This window comes from Meles meles, chromosome 19 (genome assembly GCF_922984935.1).
Source record: "Meles meles chromosome 19, mMelMel3.1 paternal haplotype, whole genome shotgun sequence".
Taxonomy (NCBI): Eukaryota; Metazoa; Chordata; class Mammalia; order Carnivora; family Mustelidae; genus Meles; species Meles meles.
Genome location: NC_060084.1, coordinates 26,420,329 through 26,448,171, shown reverse-complemented (window position 1 = coordinate 26,448,171; position 27,843 = coordinate 26,420,329). Strand labels below are relative to the sequence as shown.

General features: G+C 52.1%; 1 protein-coding gene across 7 annotated transcripts in view; it reads right to left on the bottom strand.

Annotated features, from left to right (window-relative positions):
* KIFC3 (kinesin family member C3) overlaps window positions 1–17,938 on the bottom strand; it is a 53,625-nt gene extending 35,687 nt beyond the window's left edge. For 2 of the 7 annotated variants that reach the window (XM_045987385.1, XM_045987387.1), the window contains exon 1: window positions 2,148–2,267. Coding sequence is in view for 4 of the 7 variants with exons in the window: in XM_045987379.1 (XP_045843335.1) it covers window positions 958–1,023 (66 nt within the window). In the remaining 3 variants the exon portion in view is untranslated. Of the gene's footprint in view, window positions 1–957; window positions 1,084–2,147; window positions 2,268–17,762 lie in introns of those variants that run through there. The other 5 variants (XM_045987379.1, XM_045987383.1, XM_045987380.1 and 2 more) reach the window with 5 other exon arrangements.
* Window positions 17,939–27,843: the final 9,905 nt, after the last annotated feature.

Genomic DNA, 27,843 nt, shown 5'->3' with positions numbered 1-27,843 from the left:
AGTTAGGGCATGGCGATGGGCAGCGGAAGATCTGGTGACGGCAGTTCACACAGCCGGGCCTAGAAGAATGCCAGGCTTACTGGCTAAGAAGCTGTGCTCTCTGCCTTCCCTGACTGAGGAAGACAACTTGGAGGAGGCTCCTGGGTACAGTATTACTGGACTGCGGGCCTGAGGACGGGGCGGAGGCTAATCCAAATATGTGGGCCAGCTCCATTGAGGGAACAAAGATGGACCCTTACAGAGCAGAAGGAACGAAGGGGAAGCGCCAGATGCCCTTTTCCCTAGGTTGCTTGGCACGGAGCTGGGCACACAACCAACCCCAAGGACCAGCAGCCTAATGCAAGAGGCTCCACGTGCCTGGAAAGGTGAGAGGGGCATTGAAGTTCGATTCCCTGTTTGAGAGAGAAGACTGTTAAAGAGATCAGCTTTGTCTGAGGGACGGGGACAGAAGGAGACAATGCTTCTGTGACTTTCTGGAAGGGAAGTTGGAGAGGGAGCCAGGAAGATAGCAGGAAGAAAGAGGAAGGGTGTGTGCAAGATCCTGAAGAGGAAAAAGCAGCTGAATTTAGAGCCAGTAGGGTGGAAAGGTCAAAAGTATCCAGAACCTCAAATAAGCCCAAGGCTGGGGCTTCTGCCAACTTGGGACTCACAGGGTGGGACAACAGGGACATGGTGTGGAGTGGCTATGACCAAAAGCTGCTTCAGACCCAACTCTGCCACTTATGGGATGTGTGACCTTGGGAGAATTACTTAATCTGTGCCTCATTATCTCCATCTGAAAATGGGGAGAATGCCACCTTATAGGGTTGGTATAAGAATTAGACAATGCATATATAAAGTGTTCACAACAATGCTGGCATATACAACGAACTCAAAATTTTTATTTTTCAGTGATCTCCCTCCCTCCAGTGGTGGGTGAGTGCAGAAGGGCTGGCTTGAGAAGAGGGAAAGATTTACCCCTCTTTGTCTAGACCACGGGAGTAGAGCTGTAACACCTCCCCGCCATACCAGGAATATTGCCATAATTTGAGGGACAGACCTGACAAGTGCCCAGATACTGCTGCTGGGGAGGGCTTAGTTTCCCTGGAAGAGAAGGTCAGGGAGGTTAGACAGGGGCTAGCTAGGCCCTCCCCTGCACACAATCACAGGCCCTGGGTCTTCCAGGACAACCCAGACCTCAAAAACCTCCACTCCCATAAGAACAGCAGAACTCATCACCCCAAGTCCCTAAAGTCCAGTAACTGCAAATACAGGGCCCCATTCTGAGGCTGCATTCCTTGCCAGTGACTCTCCCTGGCCAAGGAGACGACTACTTTCCCAAGGGCATGGGGAGTGTGCCTGGGCAGGGAGAGGTGCCCCCAGCCTCATGGCCCATGGGAGGTGAAAGGTCAGGGACAGGGGGGACCCACAATCTTGAGACTGATATGCTGGGGGTTGGGAGGAATATTTGAGAATTTAAATACAGCTTCCTTTTGAAAAATCCCCCAGGACCAGGCCCTTCACACTGCACCAGAGTTCTGCTCTAACTCACAACAGGGGGTTGAAGGAGGTGGCTTTTGGCTTGGCCTCCCTCCTGGGATCCCCCGGGCTGCTGCTGTCACTGTCTCAATTTCCTACTGCCCAGGAGGGCACCCGCCCAGGCCTTCCTTCCAACCACAGGGCCGGTCTACCCTCCCCTGCCCTGCGAGGGGAAAAGCGAACTGCCCAGGGACGTACGTGGTGGGAGGGCTGGAAACTGCAGTCTTCAAGGGATCCCTGGGGGGTGCGGGGGAAATCTCCGCAAGAGGAGGGGGAGGCCTTGACTGACACGCGGTTCCCCGGGTCGGTTCCGGCTCTCTCGGGCCAAAGAGATGGGAAGGGGGTTCCCGAGACTGCTGCGACCCCAGGGGACGTGCCGCCCCAGGCCGTGCTGCGAGCAAGGTCCTTGGCTCCGTCTGGACGGCACGGGGTTCGTCGGGAGACCGCGCAGGGCTGCTTCTCCCGGGCCCGACCTTCCCCGCGCCCCGCAGCGGGTCCGGGCAGGGGAGGGGGGTCCTGCGGGCGGGGCGGGCCCGGACGCGGCACCCGGAACGGCGGGCCGGGCGGATCCCGAAAGCCCAGCCCGCTCCTCCTCCCCCGCCACCGGCTCGCCAGGGTCCCCGACTCACCGGCCTGGCGGAGGCAGGATCCCGGCGTCGCCGCAGAGCCCGGGGCTCGGCCGGACCCGGCCCGCCGGTGGGAGGCAGCTCCACACCGCCGCCTTCTCGGCCCGCCCCGCTCCCGCCCCTCCCGCACACTTTCCACAGGAAATGATTAACTCGGGCCGCGGCGCGTTCCCATGGCAACTGGCTCTTGCCCAGGCGGGGGGTCGGCGGCACGCGCGCGCTCCCGCGCACTCTCCCGCGCGCGCGCCCACAACTCACACGCGGGGGCGCCCACTCCGCGGCCTCCCGGCTCCACCCAGATGTTCCCGCTGGGCCCCCCAGATGTTCCCGCTGGGCCCCCCAGATATTCCCGCTGGGCCCCGGGGGCCCCACGCGCCTCACACGCTAGTGCACACGTGCGCGCACACCCACTGGTGTACACACAGCGTCATACGTGCTCGTGCTTTCGTCTATGGGCTCTCGCACGCCGGTACACACGTTCCTCACACATGCCTTCACACATGCTCTGGTCCGCAAGCGTGAACCCATCCAGTATTCACACACGTGCCCACGCTAGTCCTATATACGTGCCTTTGCGCTTAAACTTACACTCTGACGCGCACATCCCCTAACCCTGGTGTTACAGAACTTTCGCCCACGCTCGTTACTCCTCACACATACACTTCTCCCATGCTGTCCTTCACACACATCTCACACACCAGCTCGTGTTCTGGACCTTCTAACACACACGCTTTCACACACGCACTCACACACGCTAGATGGCACATGTATACACTTGCACATTCTCACACACTTTACACACGCACTCACGTTATCGTCCCGTGCTCAGACACACACGTGCTTCCCCACACATTGTCCAGGTGCACACATACACTTGCTCACCCTCACACACATTCTTGCACACACTCTACGCCTCGTCCTCTGACCCTCTAGTAGACACATCCTTTAAAACCCAAGTCCTCGCTTTTACTCCCACTCTCACACGCTCTGGTAGCATGCATACACACACATCATATGTTATCACACATGTTTATACACACACAGGCTCTCACTAGCTCTAGTAGGAATACACAGGCCCAGCTGCCTCCCCAGCCACCGGACCACTCCCAAATTAACATCTTCCAGGCCCGTAGGGTTTTTTAAGGTAAAATGTTCCTTTAAAAACCTTTAGGTTTTCCAGTGAAAACCTGTCCAGAGTGCAACCACTCAAGAGCACGGGCCCTCCCAGCACCGACCAGAAGTCCCTCCTTGGGGGATGTCTCGGAAGAGGCACAGGGGACGCCAGGGAGCCAGCCAGCCAAGGCCAGCCAAGCAGAGACAGCTGACCCAGAGGCGCCACTCTGTTCTTTGTCTCCCAAACAGAGGCGGCCTTTTACTCCCAAGCCTGTGCTGTTGTCCCCTCCAGGGTGCAGGAAGAGGAGAAAGAAGCTCAGAAACCAGCCCAGTGCAGGCTGATGGTTCCACAGACAGTCCGAGAAGGGTGGGCGCTTGACTCTTCCCGGTGTCGCAGGGGATGGCCCAAGAGGTGCAAGGAGGGGGCTGGAGGGGGACACGCAGATCAATGAAGGTTCTGTCTCCTGTCGCTGCCCAGGCACTGGGCTGGCAGTCAAGAATCTCAGCCGGAAACAGAGCCAAGGTCCTGGGCCTCAGATTGTTCTGGAAACCAGAACAGGACACTCATAATCCCCCTACTGGAAGTGGGCTAATGTGTGTTTTATTTTCTGAGACGCCCAACTGAAGGCCCAGTAGATGATAAATATCCCTCTCCTGGAATGGTTTCTTGGAAAGTTAGAGATTTCCAACTACAAACCCCAGATAACCCTCCCAACAGGAGGGAAGGCCATAATTTGAGAGTTTCCTTCTCAGAACCCCCCTGCCTTCTCTCCAGACAAGAGTGGCCAGGGGGACTACAGGGCTGGATGAGGGCAAAGTATCTCTAGAATCCTGACCAAGTATCTCCCTACTATCCGAGTGAGGCAGGTTGTTTGTCTATAAAGTCCTGGTAGAGAACTGGAGGCCTTGTCTTCCTTGCTGGCCGGTATGGTGGCATTAACTGCAGGTTTGTTCCGACAAAGCCAAAGCCAGATTTTTAAATTCATGATAACATTTATTGTTCGTTTTCTCTGATTACAAAAGTAATAGATGTTCATTGTAACCATAATCCCACCCACTGGAGATAAATGCTGCCAACATTTTAGTACAGTCTTTTTTTTTTTTTTTTGGTATCACATAATAGCTACCATTTATTGAAAGCGAACACTGAGCCAAGCACTGCGCTGAACTCTTTATAAACAAGATCCCATTTAACCCTGAGCACCCGACGAGGTCGACATCACTATATGCCCAGTTATCAGGAGAGGAAACAGCCTCCCACAGTTCATTCATAAACCCAGGGTGTGATAGAGCTGAGATGTGAGACCAATGCGGCTGGGGGGGGGGGGTTGTATGTACACATTGTACAAGCAAACAGATCGTACTATTGTACGTAATGAGTTTCAGATACCAGATGCAAGCATTACTAAGACCAAAGCACTGGTGGAAAAGACAAAGAAAATTGAGGTATTAGATGGAAACATTTTTGAGGTTCTTGCAAAACTTTGACTTGAAATTGCAAAAGCAAATTGCTTTATGATTGTTGGAATTTAACTTAAGAATGTACGATGTCACCAGCGACTCTACGCTAATGACTTCAGGTCATTTCTATCCCAGAAACTTCACTGATGGTTTGGATGTGGAGGCTGCCAACTATCTCCTGGCCACAGGGAAGGTAGAGATTGACCAGAAACCTGGCCGTCCCAGCGCCGAGGTCCTGAATCCGTAAGGGAGGACTCTTGGGTTCAGCCTTTGGCCTTGCCCTTTTGCCCACCTTCTGGCAGAAATATAGAAATGGAGGGAGGGCCACACAAGAGGCAGTGGCCAGAACCCTGCAGCCCCATATCCATATCCACCCTGTCCCCCAGGTGGAGGTTCAAAGAGCCTGAAACCCCTTCACTTTTATGCATCCATCTGAGAGATAGTCAGTGGCCCAAGAAGTCTATTGCTCAGAGGGAAGTAAAGAGGGGAATAACACAGATTGTGTTTGGTCTGATTCTCACAGTAACCTAGAGTGCTTTACTCTACATAAGATTTGCATGATTTTCCAGTTTTAATGATTTAACCTGAGATCTGATCACCTTCAGGCCTTTGTAATGCTATTCTCCTTGCCTGGAAAGCCTCTCTCCTGCCCTTCTCCCACCTGCCTCCACCCACCTTTACCTGGCTGCCTCCTGCTTGTTCTTCAAGTCCTTCAAGCTTAGAGGTCATGCTCCTTGACCCTCCCAGGCAGCATCTCTCCCTGCCCTGCCCCCACCACACACCCCCACACTGGACTGCAACAGCTTCTCCTGTCTACACCAATAGCTCTTGGAGGGTAGGGGGCTTTCCTGACTTGATCACAAGGAAATCCTCTTCAAGTGCCTGATATCATGTAAGTTTCCACCGACTAAAATATAGGCCATGTATAATTCAGAGGGGGAAGAACATGTACCTTAAAGCATATCCAAACAGACTTTCTTCTTCTTCTTTTATTTTTTAAGATTTCACTTATTTATTTGAGAGCAGAGAGAGAGCATGAGTGGTCGGGAGGAGCATAAGGAGAGGGAGACAAGCAGACTCCGTGCTGAGTTGGGAGCCCACCGCGGGGCTCCATCACAGGACCCTGACCATGATCTAAGCTGACAGCAGACGCTTAACCCACTGAGCCACCCAGGCGCCCCCAAACAGACTTTCTTCTTGTGTAAATTAATGATAATTCTTATCAAAAGGAGGTAAGAAATGGCTCTTTAAGCAATTAATTTCGATGTGGTCAGTAAGGAGCACCCTGCGGTCTTGAAAACTCTATATCTTTGCACGATTCAGGGTAACGGTTTCTTGAAGTTGGAGAACAACATTCTGAGGGTAGGAGTCGAATATTAAGTAATCCTGACTCAATTAGCCACTGTTTTGAATCCACATACTCCAATACTCCTGAAATAGTTCATTATGGACAGCGCAGAAAGAGCCGGGGAGAATCCCACTGAGAGAACAGGCAGGATTCAGAACTCAGCCCTGCAGACATGCGTTTGACTCCCTCCCAGCTGCAGAATTTGGCAGCTAAACCTCTGAGCTTATTGGGGGTGGGAGGGAGGGGGTGCCCTGGATCTTGGCTCACACCTGCCAACGTTTAGGAAACCACACTCCTCCGTTGACACGAAGGGGTGGGTGTTGGACAGCCCTTGGCTCGTCTGGTAAGGTCCTGTCTTTCTCACCTGCTACACACTACGCTCTTCCAAGAGCTAGATGCTCAACAGATAAATGAACAAATGATACTACTCTCTCTCCAATCCCTTCCAGCTCCCTCTGTGCCTTCCCCATCTCTGCTCAAGGGTGCCTGCCTCCTTTCTAAAAGCTATATTAACAGGGGAGACAGTTCTCCTATTTATAAAGGTCTCTGCGGGGAACCAAGGAACCTTCCCTTCAATAAACCACCTTGCCCTGAAAGCTGTAGACAGTGACTACCTTTCTGCATTTGCCAGGAAGACTGGCCTTAGCAGTGCTTCCCCAGGCTCTCAGGTGAGGGAAACCTGAAACCTCTTCATGACCTGAGAAAGAATTTGGCAGCTAACTCTCCTAGCACTCCTGGGCAGAAAGCAAACAGAGGGGTGTTTTTCTTTTTCCCCCAATTATCATTTCCTGCAGTCTAAAAAATGAGAGGAATGCAAACACTGAGAAGATATGTACTCAGGCACCAGGTAATAAAAAGATTTAGTAAGAATGCCCGTGGAAGATAAGCTCTACCCCTGTGTCTCCTCCCTGAGTCAGAGCTCCCGCCGCCCCGCCCCCCCACCCACGTCTGCCATACAGAAGCCGCCTGAGCTCCTTCACCCAAACACTCCTTCCCGGCTTCACTTCTTGCTCCTAAATCATTCTATCTCCTTGTTCTAAGCCAAGGCATGCATTATTAACATCGTTCCCACTTTTTTTCGACTTCCCCATTCATTTCTACCCATCTGCTGCAAATTCTAGGTGCCTGGGCTTTTTTTGTTTTGGGTTTTTTTTTTTTGTTAACTTCAATTTTCTTTTTCTTTTTTCTTTTTTCTTTTTTTTTGCACAAATGTAATAGTAACCAAAAGGCAGGTGGGGGGGACAAAGCCCAGATCCCACTACCCTTATCTTTTTGTCCCTGACCCAGATTTTCTTTTCAGTATTCAACCTTGAACAGACGTATTTCTATATTAAGGAGAGACAATCCAGGACAACAGTTGAAACTGGGTTTAGGGGTTGAGTGGTCCGGGGTTTGAACCCTGGCTCGAAACACTTCCTCTGTGCCTCAGTTTCCTCCTGTGACAATGGGAGTAGCCCTAGTACCTAACCCATCGGGTTGTTGTAAGAGGTAAATGCGAGCCCAGCATCCCACACAGGGTCGGTCCTCCACAAATACTAGCTTATAGTGGGAGGCAGAGAGTGAATGCAATTTTCAGCTCTGCCTTTTCTCACTTTAAACTGTATAATGAGCATTTTTCCAAGTTACTTTTTTCTGCTCTGTCCTGTTCTTTTCTGAACTGCAGGCCCCAGACTGAGGATAAAGCCAGGTCCCATTTAGCTTTGGACTCCCAGTGTCTGGGGACACACCCAGCACTGAGTGAAAATTATTGGAAAGAATAATCATTCTCCTTTTATCTCTCTCTTTCCTTTTCTTTCTTTCTCTTTTCTTTCTTTTCTTTTCTCTTCTTTCTTCTTTTCTCCCTCCCTCCCTCCCTTCCTTCCTTTTTTTTTTTTAAAGATTTTATTTGAGAGACAGAGACAGAGATAGAGAGAGAGCATAAGTGGGGAGGAGAGGGAGAAGCAGGAGCCCCCCTGAGCAGAGAGCCTGATGCAGGACTCGATCCCAGGACCCTGAGATCATGACCTGAGCTGAAGGCAGATGCTTAACCAACTGAGCCACCCAGGCATCCCCATTTTTTTTTAAAGTAATCTCTGCAAAGAGTAAACTCAGAAACCTAAGATCAAGAGTCGCACGCTCTACCAACTGAGCCAGCCAGGAGTCCCGAAAGATAATAATCACTTCAAACGGCTCTGCCCTGAGCTGACCATTCGATGAGGTCAGACATGTGCGTAGGTCTTATTTCTTCATTTTTATAAACAGCACAGCTGTTGACATCTCCCCACACACAGCCTGTTCACTCCCAGGGGAAGGGGTTGTTGTTAATTTCATAAATTCTTCCTGAATAAAGAATCTGAGCATTTTTTTACACTTTCTAAACATGTTGCCAGATTGCATTCAGAAGGGCTGTACCAAATTTACACTTTACACTGTCGTTGGTAGCAATTTTGACGAGAACGACTTCTTGCGCTGATTTACAGTTTTTTTCTTGGATCCGGAATCCAGGCCCCGGCTGGTTCCCCTGCACGGCAGGAGGCATATAAAAAGATAGTCTGAATGATCGCTGTCAAGAGAGAGGAGTGTCTGGCTTTGTTTGTCGGTGTTTCTGTCAATTGGGCTGGGCAGGGTGGGGCTGGGAGTACTGAGTCAGTGCACCCTCTCCCTGCCTGTCTTTGGCCCCCAGACACCTTCCCAGGTCGGTTCTGGAACATTCCACAACCCTGGAAGAGTCTCTTCCAGTGACCATAGGGTTACTAATGTTATCCCTGCTTTGACACCAGCCCGGCACTCCATTCTGACTTCTTGCAATAAGTCAATCAGTCGTTCCTGGAAAGAGAGTCCCTCAAGAGACTCTGTAGTGGGGAGCGCCTGGGTGGCTCAGTGGGTTAAAGCCTCTGCCTTCGGCTCAGGTCATGATCCCAAGGTTCTGGGATCTAGCTGCATCAGGCTCTTTGCTGAGCAGGGAGACTGCTTCCCCCTCTCCCTGCCTGCCTCTCTGCCTACTTGTGATCTCTCTCTGTCAAATAAATAAATAAAATCTTTAAAATATTAAAAAAAAAAAGACTCTGTAGTGGGCTTTCTGTTCTTGGGGAGGGTGGGGGGGCAGTGGGGTGGGTACAGAGCAGCCTCCAGTTCAGGAGCGTGGCTCTGGACCACCCTGCCAGGCTCTTGGCACTGCCTCCATCACTCACCCTGTTCTGCGCAGCCCCGAGGCCTCTCCCACTGCCCCCTAGACTCTGGTCCTCCTCCTCTGGGGGTGGCCCTTGTTTGCAAACAGCCACGGGAAGTTTTGACGCTGCTGATTAACCAGACTCCCACGGTTCTGGGTTCTTAGTCATCGTGGCAAGTCTCAACCTTCTGCCTGCCCGGCCGACATCACCAGTTTCCAGGTGACGGGGAAGAAGTGACTAGTTGCTGGCTAGTTTCAGTGGCTTCCATCCGTCATCTTCGGTGCGGGGGTGGGAAGAAGAGGGGGAGAGAACTTCCACCCATTCCAAAGGACTGGAAATCCACATGGGGTCTGAATGCCATGGCAGGAATTAAAATAATTTGACTTAGTTCGCCTTTGTTGAGAGACAGCTACATGTGATGAAAATGAAAACAACAGGCCCAAAATGTAGTCACTCACGCCAAGGGCCCTAGATGAGTTCACCAAGACTTACACCTGATCTAACTATATTTTCAACCCTCCACCCAAGAATGTAATATTTAACCAGTCGATGTGGGAATTTCCTGGTCAGCACTAGACTTACTGACAGACCCCTTCTGTATACCTCAGAAGGGTGACCTTGCCTAAAAGGGCATTCTTTGCTAATAATTTCCTTTCCTCGAATTCCCTCTCTGCCTTTAAAAACCTTTCTCTGTAGCTCGACAGAGTTCATTTCTATTTGCTAGATGAGATGCTGCCTGATTCACAGATCATTAAATAAGGCCATTTTGAGCTTTTTATTTACTCTGATGAATTTTGTGTTTTTTTTTTTTTTAAGATTTTATTTATTTATCTGACAGACAGAGATCACAAGTAGGCAGAGAGGCAGGCAGAGAGAGAGGGGGAAGCAGGCTCCTCGCTGATCAGAGAGGCTAATGTGGGGCTTGATCCCAGGACCCTGGGATCACGACCTGAGCCAAAGGCAGAGGCTTTAACCCACTGAGCCACCCAGGTGCCCCTGAATTTTGTTTTTTAACAGTGCTAAGCACTGGGCTGTAGGATTGGTTGCCTCTGGTTTTATGGAATCCTCTCAACCCATTTCACAGATGGAGAAACTGAGGTACTATGTTTTAAGAATGGCTGGGGGAGGCCCCTAAATGAGTAGGGGCCAGCTGTGGGAAGATGGCTTTGGGGTGCTAGAAAAAGTAGGTGCTCCAGGCTAGGAGCCATGTTCCCAATCCCTGAGTGACCTTGGGCAGACGTCTTCCCTTCTCTGGGGCTCCTCCCTGGGTAAATGAGGAGGGTGGACTGGCAAACTTTCCAGCACCAAAGCCACGCGGGAGTGAGTGGGCAAGATGGAAGGGATGACTCTTAAGATTCTGCCAGCTGAAGGCCTGGGCCCAGAACGGGTAACTCCAGCCTGGAGCTCCAGCTTCGCTGTTCACAGGTCACGTCACAAATAAGGGTGGCAAAAGAAAGGCGATTATTGGTTGCGGGGCAAGGGTGGGGATGGGGAGTGACTGCTAATGGGGCTTTTTTGGGGGTGATGAAATATTCTATAATTAGATTATGTTTATAGTTGCACAATTCTGCAAATATACTAAAAAACATTGAGTTTTACACTTTAAAAAAAAAAGATTTAATGGGGCACCTGGGTGGCTCAGTGGGTTGGGGCCTCTGCCTTCAGCTTGTGTCATGATCTCAGGGTCCTGGGATCGAGCTCCGCATTGGGCTCTCTGCTCAGGAGGGAGCCTGCTTTCCCTTCTATCTCTGCCTGCCTCTCTGCCTACTTGTAATCTTTCTGTGACAAATAAATAAATAAATAACCTTAAAAAAAAAAGACTTATCTATCCATTTTAGAGGGAAAGAGAGAGTAGGAGCAAGAGGACCAGAGAAGAGGGAGAGAGAAGCAGTCTCTAGACTGAGCGTGGATCCCACTATGGGGCTCAATCCCACGAGCCCAAGATCACAACCAGAGCCAAAACCGGAAGTTGGACTCCCAGATGCCCCACGTTGTACAATTTCAATGGGTGAATGTTATGGTATGTTAATTATGTCTCAATAAAGCTGCTTAAGAGAGAAAGGAAGACAAGAAAGGAGGAAGGAAGGAAAGGAAAGTGGGAGGGAGGGAGGGAAGGAGACCTGCATAAAGCTTGGGTCAGAACTGGCTTTGGGATTTGCTTCCTGAGAGTGGGACCTTCAGCACCCAGCCCGATTCTCTCTCCTCCAAGCACCCACACTCCAGAGCCTAGGGTGGGTGTCTGGAAAGACCCCCAGGTGAGAGGCGATGGCTCCAGATGCTGACCAGAAGCGTCAGGAGCTCTTGCTGTCCTCGAAGGTGAAGACCCAAGTCAAAGAGCAGGTGTGGGCCTGCAGGAATGGGGAGGCGGGGGTGGGCATGTCAAGAAAAGGGATGAAGGTCAAAGCAGGGGCAGCATCCAGGAGAAGGAAGAAGCCCTGAGCTGGGGCCCAGTGCTGCTCCAACTGGGAAGGCCTGGAAGCAGCCCCTGGCTGGCAAACACGAGGCCAGCCAGCGGCTCTCTGGGTTGCTTGGAGACATTGTGGCACGCCAGAATGCCTGCATGAGAAATCCCTGTGTCTCCTGGGCACCACCCACCTGCCCCCGCAAACCAGTACAGCTGTCTTCTTGGCAGCAGTGGGGGCCACAGACAGATGCGGCTGTCCCAGAGGCCATGTCAGCCCAGACTTAACCCCAGGCCAGGTGCACAGGTGCAGGGGACCCAAAATGAGGGCCAAATTGGCCAGTAAGAGGCTGGAGCTCAGTCCGCTCCTGCTGTTAGGGCAACTTACTGTTGAAAGAGGGGACTCTCAGGGGGTCTGGGAGGCACAGCCTCCCTTCTGAATCTCTCCTTACAAGCACCTCTCCCAGACAAACCTCACCCAGCAAACATCCTCTCCGCACCAGCCGCCTGGGACACATGGTACTGGCTTCCTCAACCAGAAGGGAACCGAGGAAGCCCCATCCCGTAGACGATAGCTACTTTCCGAGAGTCCTAGCTGTCGGGTCGCACCCGCATGCCTGCCAAGCACCCGCTTGTCAAGAATTGGGATTTTGCTCTGCTGGGAAGCTGACCCCCAGCCTGCGCCCTGCTCACGACGATAGCTGCCAGCAGCTGGGAACCTTCCGCCCGGGTGCATTCAGTCCCCTGCAGTGGACTTCTTTGCAGGGAGGAGACCCAAACACCTCCTTGGCATAAAAGCCATGTTATGCCTGGCATACAGGCTGGCAGAGGCTGAGGGAATGCACCCCAGGTGCACCCCGGGCTGAGGGCCCCGGCCGCCTTCTTTCTACCAAGGGGTGCAGGTGCTGTTGGCCTTGCTCTGTAGGGTTGACCCAGGCAGGCTGGCTCCAGAGTCCAGGTATCAAATGACTGCGCCATGCTGCCCCTCGAGGGGACTGCCAGGGGGGTCCTGTTCATTCTCAGCATGCATTCAACACTCTTCAGCGACCACTGGCAGCCAACCTGCCCAGCCCTTGCTCTCATTCTTGCCCTCCAAGGCACCTGTCTCTGTTCCTTCAGTTTACCAGGTGTCTGTGCCTTCCCACCTTTGTACCTCCAAGATGACAGCTCATTCTCCTTGGGAGCCCCAGTGGAAAGGATCCTCCATCAGGCCTTCCTGACTCTACCCAGCCAGAACTCTGCCAGGACCACCGACCCTTCCCTTAACTCACTTAGTACCCTGGGTTGGAGTTTATGGGGGACTTATCAGTCTCCTCCATTAGACTGGAGCTCCCCGATTCAGGCTCTCATGCTGTGTGACCTTGCATAAGGCATTTGACCTCTCTGAGCCTCGATGTCCTCATAACTGGCAGCCATTATGGCTAATATTAATGAGGCATTTATTGTGTTCCAGGCACTATTTGCTAAGTACATTATGTACATGAGCTCATGTAATCCTTATAGCCCCTGGGAGGTGGCTACTACTCACCCATTTTACAGATGCAGAAACCATCACTGTTGACAGGATCATCACTATTAACAAGATTGCCAGGCTTTGACCTGAAGCCTAGCACTGCAGCAGATGCTCAAATCTAGTTTCTTTTTTTTTTTTTAAGATTTTATTTATTTATTTGACACACAGAGAGAGATCACAAGTAGGCAGAGAAGCAGGCAGAGAGAGAGAGGAGGAAGCAGGCTTCCTGCCGAGCAGAGAGCCCGATGCGGGGCTCGATCCCAGGACCCTGAGATCATGACCTGAGCCGAAGGCAGTGGCTTAACCCACTGAGCCGCCCAGGCGCCCCTCAAATCTAGTTTCTTAAGTTCTGATGTAGTGAAACTGGGAGGGGACTTGGAGGGAAGAGAGTTGCGGCAGAAACAGTGCCCTGCGTGTGCTCCAGACTGCTCAGGCCTAGCCCTGTCCTGGCTCTGGGGCAGAACATCTCTGGAGGCTGATGCCAGCAGACAGTGGAGGCTGGGGACCTGGGGTGGTTTTTGTGGTCCAAGCTCAAAACCCCAGGGAACTCTAGGACCTACCTCCCCCAACTTTTCTCAGAAGCTCTAGGGGCTACTTTGCAAAGGCCTTTGCCCTTCAACCCCATGGGCTGAGCTGCGACCCCATCAGAGCTCCCGGCCTGGCTGTCCAACATGGATGCTTGAACCCCCTCACCAGGGAAGCTGGGGATATCTCCAAAATGGGTGCTGCCCCTGATGTTGGAAACACCAGCTCCAAAAGTGAAAGTGGGGAGAAACAATGCACTTGCCACAGGGAAGAAGGGGCATCGTCCCTGTCTCAACGGTGCCCAGCCTGGCTTGTCCCACAGCCGGGCTGCCTGGGTTTAAGGCATCGCAGTGCTCTGGCTTACCGCAATCACTCCCAAGACCCCCACCCCCCTTTCCTGGCCACTTCCCCCACCAGGCACACAGGCAGTGCTTGGCATCTGGGTTAAATCTGTGCCCCAGGCCCCAGGCATCCACTTGTGTGACAGACTCAGCGGGGCTTCCCCTGCCCAGCAGGCTGGTTTTTCCATCCTTGAACTTCAACTGGGATGGTCAGGAGTCCTGTCTCTTCTTCCCCCAGGGCATCCAACGTGCAAGCCCCCCAGTGTAAATGACTGGACACAAACAGGAAGGGACTGCTGCTAATAGTCATTTACAGATGTGCCTGGCGCCTTGGGGCGGAGGGGAGGAGGACGCCCGCTACTTCCTCAAAACATCCCCATTTATAGGTGAGAAAACCGAGGCCCTAAAGAATAAAGTGGCTAGTCCAAGGAAAAGTGCCAGAACCAGGCATCCTGAGGCCACTTCCGTCCCCTGCCCACCTGAAACCCAAAGCCTAACTCTCCTGGCCCCAAACTCAGAAGCCACACCGGGCTCCCAGGGAAGGCAGGGCCTCATCCCAGAGGCCTATCTCGCCCTCGATTCCTTCCAAAGGAGGCCTCAGAGGACCCGAGTTCAGTCACTGAACAGAAGCTGGGCAGACGGCAAGGGTTCTGCCTGCCACGGGGGAACCTCTGGGCTCAGTGAGTCACAGCTGACATTCTTCATCTACGAGTTACAAAACCACAAGGGGCTATGGAGTGACAGCCGGCTGCTCTGTCTGTCAGAAGAATGTTGTTGCCAGACAGGTTCATGAGGCATCTGCCAAGCTGGACTCCAGAAACCAGACCTGGGCTCTTGCCACACCGGGTAGCTCCCAGGAGGCCTCGGCTACAGGACAAGTCACCACCCCTCCCCCAAACCTCGGCATAACCCCCAAGATGCGCGGGAGCCAGCCACCCTGCCCCCCACAGGCAGCCAACCCATCCGTGGCCAGGACAGCCACCCCACTCCACCCAAGCCTGGAGGTCAGAGGGGTGGCAGGCTCTCCCCCAGTCGAGCAAAAGTGATGAGCATGATAATAATTACACACTGCCCAGATGCCAGGCACTGCCCTGGACACTTTTTTCTGGATTATCACATGTATGGATTTTTTGGGGTCTGCTGTAACGAATTACCCCAATCTGGATGGCTTGAACAGCAGCAATGTAGTCCCTCACAGTTCTAGAGACCAGAGGTCCAAATTCAAGGCATTGGCAGAGCCATACCTCTTCTGCAGGCTTTAGGGAAGAGCCCCCTCCTTGCCCCTTGCAGCCGCTGGGGTACCGTGCTTTGTACAGTGATCACTCTGATCTCCCGTCTCTGTCTACATACTGTTCTCCTCTTTGTGCATCTGTATCTTTTTGTCCAAATTTGTCTTTTCTTTTGAAAGCATCGATCATCTTGGATTAGGGCCCATTCTAATCTCATGTGCTCTCATCTCAATTACCTCTGCAAAGACCCTATTTCTGAAGAAGGTCACATTCACAGCTCCAAAGGGACATGAATTTGTAGGAGACATTATTCAACCCAGTATATCACACATAATCCTCCCAAAAACCCCAGCCCTGCTCTTACCACCATCTCACATGTACTAAAACAGGCTAAGAGAGGTTAAGCATCTTGCCCAAGGTCACACAGCCAAGACAGGAACCCATTCTCTCTGATTCTACAACTCACACTACTCTGTGCCAGACATCATCCTCCCTGGGGCCCAGCCGTTCTGTGGGCACAAAGCTTCTCCTGGCGGTCATCACACTTTCTTCCTGCCACAGCCTTGAGGGGCCTGGCTTACAGTTTACAAAGGAAACAAAGGCTCCCTTAGTTAATTTGACCAAGGTTGCACAGCTAAAGGGTGGCAGATCTCTCGAACCTAAGAGGCCTAGCACATTTCCCTAGAGCGGCTCCAAACGGGGGTCTAACGGGAACATTCTGAGGCTTGGCTAAGCCGGTGGAGGCTATTTACCTAGCGTGATCAGTGCCTATGCTGTGTTTACTTCGGCCACACTTGCCAAGCCCATAAAAGGCATTGTAAATCTGCGGCTTAAATTCACCTCCTCAGGTTTCAGCCCCTCGTCCCACACTATGCTCTGCCCGCCGCAAGGCCAGCTGTTGGAGCTGAGGAGGAAAATCAGGTCCAGACCGCAGATGGGCCTCCCAGCGCACGGGTAAGCCGTGGAGCCTGGCAGCAGCAACAGAGAACAACGCAGTGGGCACTGTACCCCCAGTTGCTCCCAGACGAGGGGGCTCATGATACAAATGCAGCCTGCTGTTGGCCACGTGCCGGGCACGGGTCCAGGCACAGTCTAGCACTTTCTGATAATCTTCACAAACGCCCCTAGGCACTACTGGTTCCTCCACTTTCCCGGAGGAGGAGAGACAGAGGCTCAGAGGAAGGTCACTCTGCTGATGAGTGACCAAGTCAGGACTTGGTCCCAGGCCTGCCTGAGTCCAGAGCCCCGTGTTGGTCTCTGCAGAAAGTGCTCTCGGGGACTGTCCAAGTCTGCACATGTGGCCACTGTGAGGGAGCGCCTTCGAGCCTGCGAGGGGTGTGGAGGACTGGAGGAGGACAGACCGAGGACCAACAGGCCGAGCGAGCCAGTTTGTTCTTGGCAATGTAGGGCAGGAGGAGGACACAGCTTGGCACAGGCAGGGAGGTGGGAGCCTGGGGGCCTCTCCTCTGACCCACCATGACAGTGAGAGAAGTCCTAACATGAAAATCAGAGCGCATCACCTTCTGACCTTAAAAACCCCGGTAGCTTCTGATGGCGCTCGCAACAGATCCAAATTCCTTCCTGTGGTCAACAAGGCCCTGCAGGGCTGGCTCCATAGACCTCCTTCAGCTTAGCTCAGCTCTAGCTGCACAGGCTTCCTTCTTGTTCCCCACGCATGCCACCGGGCCTTTGCACTTACTGTTCTCCCTGCCTCGAATGCCATTCTGCCAACTCTGTGCATTCTGGCTCCTCATCCTTAGAATCTCAGCTCTACTGTGCCCACCTCAGGGTGGTCTTCCCTGGCCACCAGTCCAGCATCAATGGTCCCGTTGTTGTCTACGTAATCCCCCCGTTATCTTTCCTTCATAGCATGTGTTGCAACCTGCAGTTGTCCTGTTTATTTATTGTATGCTCCTTAATTGTCTCTTTCCCATCAAGGTAAGGACTTTGTCCTGTTCCCTGCTGACCCCAGCACCTGGCACAGTCCCTTCTGTGCAGGTGTTCATTGGGTATTTGGCGAATGAATAAATAAATGAATTCAATGGAGATATAAAGCCACAGACGGACCACCCAGAGAAAGCCTGGGAAAAGACCGGACCAGCAGAGGGGACAGCCCGGGAGCAGCCCTGGAGGCTGAGGCCTGCACAGAAGCTGCTGGGGAAATCCTGGGGAGGTGAGGAGTGTGTGAGCCACGAGGGGATGCAAACAAGGGCAGAAATGGGCAAAAGGAGGCCGTTTCTCAAGGGCAGTGCAGACCAGAACTCGTGGCCAACCAGCCGGGAGAAGAGACCAGAGAGTCTGGTAAGGGTTTAAGGGTTACTTGGCAGGACAATAAGCAAAAGCCAAGCCCCAAAACATGCTGCCTCCTTTTACCCATTCATTCATCCATGGGAACAAACAGCTCTCCGTGGCCGCCAGTGAGGAGGGCTGCTCTGGTGGAAGGTGGGTTGGGGGAGGAGGCAGGGACCAGGACAGGGTCAAGGAGGGAAAAGGAGGAGGTAGGGGATGCCTGGGGCTGCTGGGCCTCGAGTCACTTACCGGAGGAGAGTGACCAGACCCCCTGGGAGGATGCAGCTCTAGGCAGAGGCAGAGGCAGGAAGGGGAGCCGGTATCCCTCTGCTGCTCCAGCTCTAGCCACAGACACGGAGACCTGGCCAGGAAGGGTTCATTAGTCCAGGCCCTCCTCCAGCCGGGAAGGAGGACTTGGATCAGGACTTGTTTAAACTCAAAGGTGAATTTTCACCCGCGATTCTCTGCACTCATCCGCCTGCAATTTCTCCGAGGCTCTGCAAGCTAATTGCCCCCTTGTGTCTTGGCCTGGGGAGCCCTCAGGAAGTACAAGGGTCAGGCTTTCTATCTCTGTAGGTGTATGGGGGAGGGTTCTAGCTAAGGGATAGCTGGGGATCTTGACAATAACTTGCTGACCTCATTGCTCCAGAAGTTAAACAGAAACAACATTGGCCAATAAAAGACAGAGAAAATTCCCCCAGGGTACAATGTCCCAGTGGTCAGGAAAATGGGCTTAGTGGTCAGGTTAAAATGGGAGTCCACCTCTCACCAGCTGAATGACCTTGGGCAAACCCCTAAACCTCCCTGAGCCTGTTTCCTTTTGTGCAAAGCAGGGATAATCCTATCACACGTCTTTCAAAGGGTTACTGAAGAGATGAACGAGACCATGTATGTGAAGAGCTGGTACACAGTACACAGTAGGTGCTCAATACTTGATAACACGTACACAGGCCAATCATGTGCCGGGCATTGCTGGAGGATCCTTCATTCTACACAATAACTGGCTTATCCCCTTCAAAAATGTCAATGTCATGAAATACAAAGAAAAACTGGAATTGTTTGGGATGGAAAGGAGATTCAAGGGATCCAACCGTGGAAGGTCATACCCGAGCTTGATTGTCCTTGGCTGTAAAGGGCATTACTGGGGCAGTTGACAAAACCCCAATACAGGCTGTCGATTAGACCTGTAGTATTGTCTCAGCGTTACCTGGCTGGTTGTGATCATCACACATTAGTTACGAAAGAGAATTTCTTTTTTTTTTAGGAACCATACACGGAAGTATTTAGAGGTAAAGAGGTGTCATGTCTGCAACTTTCTCTTAAATTTCCGAGAGAGAGAGAGAAAAAAAGATAAAGCAGATGTGAAGTGTTAGCACCCATGGGATCTAGCAGGAGGGTACCTCTGAATTCTTTCGGTTATTCCTGCAACTCTGCTGTAAAGCCTGTAACTGTGAAAGCAAACGAAGAAAGCATGGCCTTGCCCTTGAAAGGATGCTTGCTTCTGGCATATTCCCCTGCCAAAGAAGAGCATGTCCCTCTGGTGGCAGGCTTCCAGGGAGGGTGACCAGCCATCCGGGATCGCTGGGGACTGTCCTGGCTTTGGCAACTAAAAACCTGGTATCCTGGGAAATCCTTCAGTCCTGTGTGAACCGAGATGGGGGGGCGGGAGCGGCGATCACCCTGCTTCTGGGCCAACCTTGTGGCTGAATGCTGCTGGGCGCACGACGAGCCTCTTTGTGGGTCCCGTGAACCTCCCTGCAGCAGCGAGGGTCCCTATGCCGCCTCTGGAACCAGCAGCATAGTGGCTGAACGGAATGCAGCCCAGATACCTTGTCTTATCTAACTCCATGAGTGAAAAGAGCTGGGCCAGAGACTTACTGGCAAATTCGGGGGTTTCGCCTCACAACAGGATATCAAAGCGGCCAAGTTGCCCTTTGCCTGGAGCACAACCGAGGCCTCAAGTGTAAACGGAAGCCTACGGGGAGGCCAGGCCTGCCCCACTGACGCCTCCTGACCAGGCTTGCACTCGGCCTCAGGCACATAGTTAACCTGCATCTGAGGCCCGCTCAGCTGTCCCCGGGACCAGCAGGAACCCAGCATATGAAGGACGGGTGGCTGTCCATAACCGGAGCTCCGGCCCTGTCAAGTGGGTGCCTCAGGGCTGAGGAATGCGGCCTACAGCACCGTCAGACGCAGCCGGGCCTGCCCGGCCAGTTGATGGCCGCCTGGAGCTGGCCCCATGGCCAACACATACTGCTCCCTCACAGATGACCTCCCGGGGACGTTCCACCTGCGGAAGGCAGGGCAGAGACACCACTGTCAGTCCTCAAACATCACAGGACCGTCCCCTCCTTCCTGTCCATCCCTCCCTGGCAGGTACCAGGCGCCCGTGCTGTGGCCTCCCGGCCTCGAAGGGCTCCGAGGAGGGTCAGTGGGTTTGCACACAGCTTTGAGCCCATCCATGAAAGCCTGGATGCCATGATTAAGACCCGGATATGAGCTTGCCTGCAATGGGCTGTTCAGGGCTGTGCAAGGAGGATGCCACTCCACTTAGCTCCCTTGGCCGCCGTGGAGCCAGCTGTGAGTCAGGCTTTGACCGTGGCCACCTTCTTAATTTAGAGAAGCGGCAGCTGCCCACCCAAATTAGCCACCCTCTGTCCGGCCCGGAGCCCGCCGTTCACTTGCCTCTCTCTGCTCAGGTTCTTTCGAAAGCCAAGTTGGCACGTCGCCCAGTGGGGCTGTATTCTTGTCGGACCGCTCGAATACATGCCACACATGTCCAAACGGCGCAAAGTCTGGTGAAAAGTAAGAGTCCGCACCCGCCCCCCCCACCAGCCCATCTGCCTCCTCTGAGACAATCACTGCAAGCATGGCTGGGGACCCTGCCCGGGAGAGTTCCCATAGCGCTTGAGAAGAAATGTCCTACTCTCCTACAAATGTCAGCACAGCACACACAGCGCTCTGTGTGCAGGCAGAGAAAGGAAAAACAAGCACACAAACTTTGCTTTTCTTACTTAACCCTTCTAGAGAGTCCTCCACACCCCATAGACACGTTGCCTCCCTCGGGCTGTGCATCTTCCGAAGGGCGGATGGACCCATCTGATTTAGCCCGTCTCTATCGATGGGTCATGGAGTCACTTCTAGTCTTTTACAACCACGAAACAGCTTCCAAAGGGAAGGTCCTTGTAGCTGGACCTTGGCTCTCACACGGAGTCGTAGGGGTTCCTAGAGGTGGAACAGCTAGCGTTTTAAAATTTGGGATAGGAACCAGCAGCCCCTTTGAGAATCTGATGAAAAAGAAGACTCCTCTCTCCATACAAAAACAAACAAACAAAGAACAAACAAAAAACCACCAAAAGCACAAAAACCCTGTGCAATTATTTTGCATCAGTTTTCTGAAGGGAAGCTCACAGACCCCACAGTAGGAAGTCTTGGTACAAGGGAAGGGAAGATACATAAGAAAGTTGCCTCTGACCACCACCTCTGTGTGCATGTGTGTGTGTGAGTGTGTGTGCACGCGCACGCTTCAATCCGGCCATCGTACAGGAAGCAACCCGTTTGTTCCGCTGACAGCGGCGGAGACAGCTAGCACATTTGAGTTCAGATTCCAGAAGTGAGATTCTTTATCTCGCTTCATCCACCAGGGTACATACCTCTCACAGTCATCGTCACGCTCCTTGACCTCCGATTTCCAGAATGCGGCAGTGGAGCAGGAGTGCTGGGCTGCTCGGGCCCTGGGGCCCCCAGGGCTGGCGGCAGACCCCTCCCGCAGCTGCCGCCTCCGGTCTGTGAAACCAGACCCCGTGTCTGGAAGGCTCCAGAGCTCACACGCTCAGTTAGGTATGAATATTTGATGGCAGCAGCCACTAAGGACGCGGGGTAACCGCAGTGTCTTCAGCGGAGCACCGTGCGGAGAGCACAAACCGCATTGTCTCTCGTTCAGGGCCCACAGCGGACGGAAGGGACTCCACTAGAGAAAAGCTAAAAGGAACTGGAACCAAGAACATCCTGTGGCAGGTTCAAGTCTGGTGTCAACATGCTCGGGGGCTAACTTTGGTGCCCTTGGGACAGGAGCTTCCCATGGGCAGTGACCACAGGCCGCAGCTTGGTGTCCGGCTGGCTGTAAGCTGGAGGGCACTCCCCACAGTGACAATGCAGTGAGAGCTAAAGCCAGAGAGCCAAGGACCCTGACCGACAGTCCCCCTGGGCCACTCACCTCCCACAGCGCCATAGCCACAAATCCAGAGCCAAGCTAAAGAGCCACCCCATGCCTGACAGGGAAGAGACACTTGACACCTGTCGTCACTTCCCTTCCTTCCCCCTTCCCCTCAAGGTGTTGGGAGCTCACCTCTCCAGAGCCTCCTGCTGCCCATACAACACCTCACAGGGATGTTCGTGTCCACAGCCTCCTGGTAACATGGCTGTTTTTGGAGACTGAGGAGTCATCAGCTTGGATCTTAGCAATGATGAGGCCCTTTGGTGGCCAGAAACTCCCCTCCATTCCCTGAGCTACAAACCACCCCAAGGGCAGAGAGTGTTTCTCTCATACTGTGGAAAGGAAGGAACCGAGAACTCTCATTTCTGGAACCCCATGTAAGTTCTAGAAAGTTCCATCCTGAAGGCAAAAGCCATTCTGTCATCTGTGGCTCATATACCAACAATAGCAACAAAATACCTAACATCTAGTGAGCGCTCACTACATACCAGGTAGCAAGGGAAGCATCTTCGATGCATTAACTCACTTATCCCCTCCTGATAACCCCTCAAGATAAGTTCTAGGACTATTTCATTTTTGAGTAAGGAAACTGAGGCACAGAAAGGTGAAGGACTTGCTCAATGTCACACTACTGGCAAGTAGTGGGGCCGCTACTTTGCCCATGGACCCCCCCTCAGGGGCTTTCCCATGAGCAGCCTTTTAAGGAGAATGGAGGAGAAAGCAGTTCTGTGTCCCTCCCTCCTCCTCCCAGTTACATTCACCCTCATGACAGAGCCCCGGCCTGTGCCTGTCACTGAGCAAGGGCTTTACCTGCGTCATCTCATATCGCTTTTGCAACTGCCCTGTGAGGTAGGAAGTATGGTTATGTCCCTGTCCCAGCGGAGGAAGCCAACATGAAGCAATGCGCCCAGCAACTCAGTGGTAGAGCCGGGATCCGGCTAAGAGCTGAACCTTCTTTCGAGGCCAGGCCCACGCTGGGCGCTGCACGAGGCAGCCCACGTGCAGACGTGGCCATGAGGAAACTGAGTGGGGGCGGGGGGATCGTGGACGGCGGGAGGGAGGTTTGCGGCAAAGTCTTGTCTATGTCTCTGCCAAGAAGATGTGCTGGTAATTGTCTCTCTGAGGGTGGCACCCCGAACAGACAGCCTCGGGTGGGGCGCAATGCCTCTGGGACGGGGTCCAAGCCTGGGTTCTCGTCCCAGCTCTGCCCCGACAGATCCAGCCTCTTCCTGGGGCTGGGCGGAGGGCAGGCTCTGCTGACCCTCTTGGCCCTAATACTTTGTGATGCGGGATCAGGAAGCAGCATGGACCACATAAACCCTTCCGCTTCCCCTTCAGGGAATGCCTGAGAAGCAGCACAGTCCTCAGGGCCGTGACTCTGCGCCTCTCCACAGCAGGTCCCACGGCAGAGGACAGGGACAGTGAGCACCTCTGAGCACCAACTAGACACCAGGTACCACAGGGCACCTCTACGCAAGCTACTGCTGTGGATTAAAGCAGGCACCGCTGCTACACCCATTTTGCAGATGAAGAAACCGAGACTCAGGAAAGTCAAACAACTTGCTCAAGTAAGCCCAAGGCCGACTTATCCACTAGCGGCAGAGGACACCGTGCTCAGGGACCACTTTTTGCGGGGCCCATGGAGCTGTTTTAATTTCACTTAAAAATCAGAAGGAAAAAATAAGCCTTCAGGATAAAGGAAATGTTTAATGTATAACATTAATAGTTATCTTTATTATCAACATAGTAGTAGATGTATTTTTAGATTTTTCTTTTTCATGGAGAAAGGGACCCAGAAAGGCAAAACTGCCTAGGACTCATGAAAGTCATCACGGCACTCTGGGTAAGCAGCCCTTGAAGAGCCCAGATCTGTTCCTCTCCCAAGGCCAGAGCTGTCAAAGAAATGCCCCAGCCTCTCTCCTGGTGTCAAAGGAGCAGCACCCAGGGCAATCTTGGGAGCCACAGTGTGCACATGTCCCTGGGAGGGCCTCAGTCAGAACAGCCACCTGGCCATGGACGCTCACGCGGCTGACCACTCTCCCTGGTGGACGATCTTCCCTGGGCTCGACTCCTGGCAAGAAACTGTGGGAGCAGAGGAATTACATCTCAGGGACAAGTCATTCATGAGGAAGTGAGGAACAAGGTGATCCCCTGGAGGTTCCTGCCTGGGGGGGAGCAGGAGAAGAATGACAAAGATCATCCAGAAGAACATTCTAGCTTTTCTTCTTCCTCTGACAAAAAACCAAAAGAAGCCTGGACCAGTGGTAGAAATTCTGTCTCTGAAAGTCCAGATATGGCCAAGGTGGACAGAGAGCCTTAGCTTTAGAGTCACGCAGGCCTGGGTTCTGGTTCCTACTCTGTCACTTACGTTTGCTGTGTGACCTTGAAAAAGTTGCTTTACCTCTCTGACTCTGAATTCCTTCCTGGAAAATAGTAATAGGAACAACCCCCCATGCCCACAGGGTTGCAGTGAGAATGCTTCCTGTACAGAAAATGCTTGCCATATAGAAAAGCAGTTGCAACTAAAAGCCAGAGGAATATTTATTTTGGGGGGGAAGAAAAAAACTGATCCCAGCATCCCTAGGGCCTTGGGTAATTGGTATGCTGTGAGCTTGCCTGAGACATTGATCTACTTGGAGAAGCCAGTAAAGCTGCCATTACTATGAGGTCAGCCTCATTTTCCCTCCAAGGCTTTGAGGGGACGGTTGAGACAGGAAAGAGTCACCTTGCTAAGAAAAGAGGAGTGTCGCCTCCAATTAAAGCGTCACCAGAGTTGGAAATTCATCAGCCCCAGTGACTTACGCCGCAAGTCCAGGATTACACAATGTCAGGCAGAAACCGTGAAACAGGACGGAGGTTTGAATAATGAGCAGACCTGAGGGTTCCTTCCAATGAGCAGCATTGTTGCCCAGCAGCTGAGCCTGCCTTGCACCAGGCTTGGTGCTGTAGTTAGAATTGCATTTGTGCACATCAGGGAGGCTGAACCCTCCTAACCCAACAAGGCAGCTAGCTCCCCCGGGTGTCCCCAAAGCCCAAAGCACTTGGCAGGAGGCTGGCAGCCTCCTTCTCTGAAGACACCAACTCCAACTCACCCCCAACCCCTCCCCCAGAGCGGTGCTTCTCAAATTGCACTCACATCACCCGGGATGCTGTCAAAATTCAGCTTAAGATTCAGTGGGGCTTGAGATGCTGCCTCTCTGACCGGTCCCCAGTGATGCTGATGCACGAAGGCAAGACCTTCCTCCGAGGCTGCCCTCCGTGCGCTAGACCAGGGATCCCAAGCGCTCTGTGCTCCAGAACTTGGCATTCAAGGCTGCTGGACTATAAACTAGATCCTTGTGATTTCCTTTTTTGGTGGGGGATGGGGTATGAGATAAATTAAATAGAAACATCTGTGGCAGGATAATTAATTGAACGTTCATTTTCACCCTTCCAGCAAACCCACTTCCCAACACACACACCCATTTCAGGAAGCAAGACCCTTTGGTGCTATCTTGCTACAGAGACTTTAAAATAATAGCTAGATGGAGTAGTCAGATGCTTTCCTTTTAAAAAGAAAAGGCTGTGGATAAAGCCACACCCTCTGCTCTCACCACTTCTCCTAACCTCCCCCCAACCTTAGGACTCCCCGATCATGCTTATGGAAACGTATTTTTTTTTATTTTTTCATTTTTTTTAAAAAGATTTCTTTATTTATTTGACAGACAGAGATCACAAGTAGGCAGAGAGGCAGGCAGAGAGAGAGAGGAAGAAGCAGGCTCCCTGATGAGCAGAGAGCCCGATGCGGGACTTGATCCCAGGACTCTGGGATCATGACCTGAGCCGAAGGCAGAGGTTTTAACCCACTGAGCCACCCAGGCGCCCTGGAAACATATTTTTAAAGAGGGATTTTTGCAGAATCATCTTGGAGTGGCTTTTCTTTCCTTTTATAAAAAAAAAAACAAGCCCAGGGGCACCTGGTTGTTTCCGTCATTGGAGCATGCAACTCTTGGGGTTGTGGATTCGAACCCCATGTTGGGTGTAGAGATTACTTAAAAATAAAATCTTAAAATATATATAGGGGCCCCCTGGGTGACTCAGTCATTTAAGCATCTGCCTTGGGCTCAGGTCGTAGTCTCAGGGTTCTGGGATCGAACCCCTCGGCAAGTTCCCAACTCAGAATGGGGGAGGGGACAGTGGTCCTCCCCCTTGCATCTGTGCAAGATGTGGTGGTGGTAGGTAGTGATGATCCCAAAGGGAGTTCGGGGTCTTCAGCCTCCCTATCAATGCCACCAGGAACTGCCTATAATTCCTGAGCACAGACAGCTCAGCCACAGCACTCTGGGGTCCTGGGGCCAATCACCCTAGGGGATTCCCTGCACTGCGGAGCAAGGCTGTGCACAGGCTGAGGCAACCAGGCAGAGCTGAGCCTCAGAGAAGCTTCTAGCTACATTCTAGGCTCTCCGGCTGCAGGCTTGCTGTACTTGGAAGTAGCCCCCTTGGACCACCCCCCACCCCAGCCCAGAAGACTCCAAGACTGGGACAGTTATGATGCCAGCATCAGAAATTATGATATAGATGTTCAGTGCCCCTACCCTTGGCTCAGGTGAGTTCCTGCTCTGGAGACATCTGGAAGGCAGAGGGGCTCCAAAATTATTGAAAAGGAATTTATGGCCACCCCTCTCCAAGGGATCTGGGGGACAGAATAAGACACCATCAATGGCAACGTGTAATTCTTTTTTAAAAGTGTATATTTTTTTTAAGTAATCTTTCCACCCAGCGTGGAACTCAAACTCGGGACCCCTGAGATCAAGAGTCATATGCTCTTCCAACAGAGCCAGCCCGGTGCCCCTTTCCATATCAGTTCTGAAAGTGGTTTCACACCCCAGCACAGACTTAGTTTAAGGATGCTCAATATTTAGGAAAGCAGGTACCATTTTACTTTTAAAGTGAGATGCGAACCGTGGCTTAGAAACATATTATTGACTACACCGATTTAAAAAAAAAAAGAAATCACTAAATGTTACCATCTGTTAAACTAGTCACTCGGTGCCATCTCTCGATGGAGCTCTCCTCGTTTCAACTACCTACACCATCAGTTTAGTTGCTCCCTGAGCAAACTGCACTCCCTGACATTATTTAAACATAGGAACGAATGAGTGAATGAATGAGGGAGGCAATGAGGGAATGAATAAAGCAAAGGTTATACGCACGGTACAGTTCATCCATGATTTAGTAAAACCATCACCTTGATTCTTTCTTTTTTTTTTTTTTTAGTGTTAAAATTCTGAAATCCCTGGGAGATCGGAATATCCATAAGGTGCCATGAAGACTAGCCGTTCCCTTCTGGCGACTCTGGACAGCGCTGCACTAGCTCTGCACAACCAGCGGCTAATCAGCAATGCTCGGGCCTCGCCCCCTCCCTGTTCTTCCCCAAGGAAGTTCACTTAGGAAACAGTAGGAGATACCAGGCTGCTATAGTAGAGCTCCCGAGGATTTAAAACAAAACAAAAAAAAAGGGCAACAGAAAAGCTTCTTGGTTCCTCTCCTCTTTGCCAGGACTGACTGACTCGATCCCTGCAGGCCCCCTCCGCCCTGTAAGACAGAAGAAGATTCCCTCTTTTGTTCTAGCCACACAGTCATGGGAGAAATGCTGCCTCTTCCCTCAAGGCACTCTTGCAAGGATCTCTGAGTGGAGGATAGGCGATTTCATCATCAGGTTTTGGCAACAGAAAAAAAAAAATCTTTTAAAAACAAAATTTAAAAATAATGAAATCACATCAGCTACTTTATCAACAAAGGGGGGGGGGAGTGTGTTTATTGCATCCCAGCTTGTTTTGAAAGAGGAAGCTGGAACATATGGAAGCTGTTCCATAGAACAGGGGAGAACACCCGTATGGAAAGTCAGTGCACGGATCTTCCAATAATGACAAGCTGACAGTACAATTTTCCTTGGTGGATTTTCTGGAGTCCCCAGCATGAATAGAATAAGAACTACCATCTACTGGGCACTGACTACATGCCAGCATTTTCCATGGCCTTTCTGTAAATTCTGAGAACAGCCCAATAAGGTGGCACTACTCAGCCTGTTTTACACTAACAGAAGGAGTAAGTGTCCAGCTCAAAGTTTTGTGG